We start from the raw sequence: 3,304 nt of genomic DNA on the forward strand, positions 1-3,304 counted from the left end.
TCGATGTAAAATATTTTGATATAAAATTTTTAATGTAAAATAATTAAATTTCTATGAATATAAAAACGTGTATCACAGGGCTCTTCAATGTTTTTAAACAGTTGACTTACGATTTTGGGAACAATTATATAAATCGCCAGGCAAGCCATTAATTGTGAAAGCATCTGAATTTCTCGGAACTATTCCTTGTGATGCGTTGTTTCCAACATCCTCAACATTAACATTCCACCACTCTCCTGAAAAACAAAATAAAAAATAAAAATTCATGAGAATACTTCAATTTTTTAAGGTCTAAATTGCTAGATTATTTTGTTATAAAGCTAGCTAAAATAACACTTGATAAAAGATTTTCATGAAATAATAGAAAATAAAGAAGATAAAAGTTAAGATTTTACATTCAGTTATTTTTACATGAAATTAATAGTTAAAAATAATTATATAATTTGATATATTTAATTAAATTATTATTTAATAATTTTTATTAAAAATAATTTTATCTAAATTTAAAAAAAATTACCGAGCAAAATAGGTACTTCTTGGTAAACTCTAGGGAATGGGTAGGAGTGTCCCCGGCGAGGACGAATAATAAGGGCTCCATAAACATTGGAACGTAAGAAAGATGAGTGTGCATGCCACCAAAGTGTTCCTTCCTGTTTTGTTATGGTGAATTTGTATCTGTAACTGCCACCTGGAGGTATCGGACATTGAGTTACATATTCTGGACCATCTGACCATTGGCTTGCAAGTTGAAATATTCCATGCCTACATATATCATTATATGGTATATAATTATTACAATTCTACATACCTAAATAACTAATTTCTGATTTTTTTTTTATTTAATCTTTATGAGAAGATAAGTTAGTATTCTTTCATATTGTTAATTTATCTTTATTAAATAATATGTTGATGTGACGGCTTAATATGTCATTTTAATTTGTCATGCTGGTGTTTGAGATGGAGACAAACTAACAACTAACATACAGGGCCATTTTTGAATTAAAAAAGAATATTTTGCTAAATGCATTAAAACAAAAATTCGAAGAATTTTAAGAGACAATTTTTTTTTTAATTTTAACTCGAAAATATATCTAATTATTCACTCTAGAGTCAACTGTTAATCTCTAATTTTATGTAGTTATATTTTTGTACATAAAAAAATTAGTCATAAAGTCTACTGCATATATATTATCTTTAAAAGATAAAATTTAGAGTATGTCGATTTTAATAAGAAGAGTGTTAGGAGGCTAACAGATTTTGTGATTTATAATTATTAATTAGTCATTATTAATATTTTTAATGGTGTGAAATTATATCTAATAATATGAAATTACTCATTTTTTTTATTAGTTAAATAGTGACCAAATTTTAACAAAAATGTTGAACTCCTAAATTTTCTCTTTTAATAAACTTAAATAACTATCATGTAGTAAGGCATTATGGCTGGTTATGGAGAAATAGTGTTTTAATACTTAATTATTCTACGCCAGTGAATTAAAAATTAAATGAGGTAATGAAATCATTACCAAAAGAAGGAAGAAGGTAAGCAATGGATGAAAAAGGGAGATGTTTGTGATCATTGAGTTTCATGGATTGCTTTCACGTTTGGTATGAGAAGCAATTAACGCAGTTATTTTTATATTAACAATTTCACAACAAGTGCACATGAGTTTTTAACTTAAATTAAAATATCTTACCAATGAAGAGTAACATTATAGGGTGACTTGTTTCTAACGTGTATAATTACAGTGTCACCCTCTCTAACGTTAATTGCTGGCCCTGGAATGCTTCCATTCACTCCAGTCACTACATGCGAGTCACACAAACGCTCCACGGTAAAATTCTCCACCTGATATAATAAGTATAAATATAGATAGATAGATAGATATCAATAATTCATTAATCACTTCCCAAGTTTCATATATAATAAGCATAATATATATATAAATTACATACATCCCAAGTGTATTCCACAACAGCAGCGGAAACCAATGAAGAAGCTAGCACAATTGTTGCAAAACCCCATGCAAGAGAAAACCCGAAACGTTTCATGTTGCACCTTTAATAAATAATTTGATCTTCTTCTATGTAAGTATGATTTGATGCTTGGAGTTGAAGATAAATGATAAATGATAAATGAAGCAAAGACAATAATAATGATTTTTAAGTAATTTGTTTTATGTATGTGTATGTCTCAAACGAGTCTAATATTTATAGAGGAAGCCCTTAAACTTTGACTCGTCCATTTTGCGCGTTTTAGTTGGATTGTATCATTGAAAATTGTTGTAATAAGGCTAATTCAACTATTCTTAAAGTTAATAATCAACCATAATTATATCCGTAATATATCTACAAGGAATATAAGAAAGCATAAGTGTTAGCTTGTTAGATTGACCTAACAGGATCGGGTATGTTGAATAAAATGCTATGTTCTCATCACCACACGTAAGTCAATAATCTCTCTTCTGATTGGATGGTAGTATCCAAGATGAATTTATGTATTTTTTGAGATTTAAATTATATAACACATGACAAATTTTTGTTATGTAAGTTATGTTATATATTATTCACTTTTATAAAAACTCAACGCTGACTATTGCTCAAAAATGTTATGGAGTATGATAAAGTTTTATATAAATTAAAATACCAGATATCATATATATATCACGTACGTAACTTTAAAAGAAGTTAGTATAACTTATGGTGTATTTTTTATTCAGGTCTTATATTATTAATAGTCTTAATTTAACCAAAAAAAATTATAAAGCCGCCATATATTATGTGGTTTTCTTGTAGTGAAAGAAAACAAGAGTCTTCCAATATTTTTCTTTTTGTGTTTTAATTCTGAAAATTAAACCCGGCCCTTTTATTGAAAATCAAGATATTTTTACTACCTTAGTAATCAACCAGGTATGCACTGATATAATAATTTATCGTTTTTATTTTTTTATTTAACATAACATGCTTCTACGAATTTTCCTTCTTTCAAGTGTTGATTACTAGCTACTACCCTTAATTAATTAATTAATTAATTAATTAACTAGCGTATGTCCATTTGTTAATTAGGGGTTTGATTATTAGTATTAGTATTTAATGAAACTAATATAGTAAATGATAAAATCATGACGTTATGATTTGGTGGAAGACGTGTTTGAGAACTACAATGATTCGCCAATTGGTAATTTGCAGTGTGTTAATATGAAAGTCAGAGGGTCGGTTTATTGAACAAATCAAAGTTCTCAAATACATTGGCGCTGGTGAATAATAATGCTGAAGGGAAGAAAATAATGAGTGAAAACAAGGG

The 3,304-nt window shown here is 27.7% G+C and overlaps 1 protein-coding gene across 1 annotated transcript in view; it reads right to left on the minus strand.

Annotated features, from left to right (window-relative positions):
• Positions 1-2,202, minus strand: part of LOC107625654 (laccase-7) — a 5,806-nt gene extending 3,604 nt beyond the window's left edge. The window contains exons 1-4 of the mRNA XM_016328351.2: positions 1,957-2,202; positions 1,698-1,849; positions 518-762; positions 111-236 (exon numbers count right to left, since the gene is read on the minus strand). Coding sequence (XP_016183837.1) covers positions 111-236; positions 518-762; positions 1,698-1,849; positions 1,957-2,052 — 619 coding nt within the window. The 5' untranslated portion in view covers positions 2,053-2,202. The remainder of the gene's footprint in view (positions 1-110; positions 237-517; positions 763-1,697; positions 1,850-1,956) is intronic.

The sequence above is a fragment of the Arachis ipaensis genome, chromosome B02, assembly GCF_000816755.2.
Source record: "Arachis ipaensis cultivar K30076 chromosome B02, Araip1.1, whole genome shotgun sequence".
Lineage (NCBI taxonomy): Eukaryota > Viridiplantae > Streptophyta > Magnoliopsida > Fabales > Fabaceae > Arachis > Arachis ipaensis.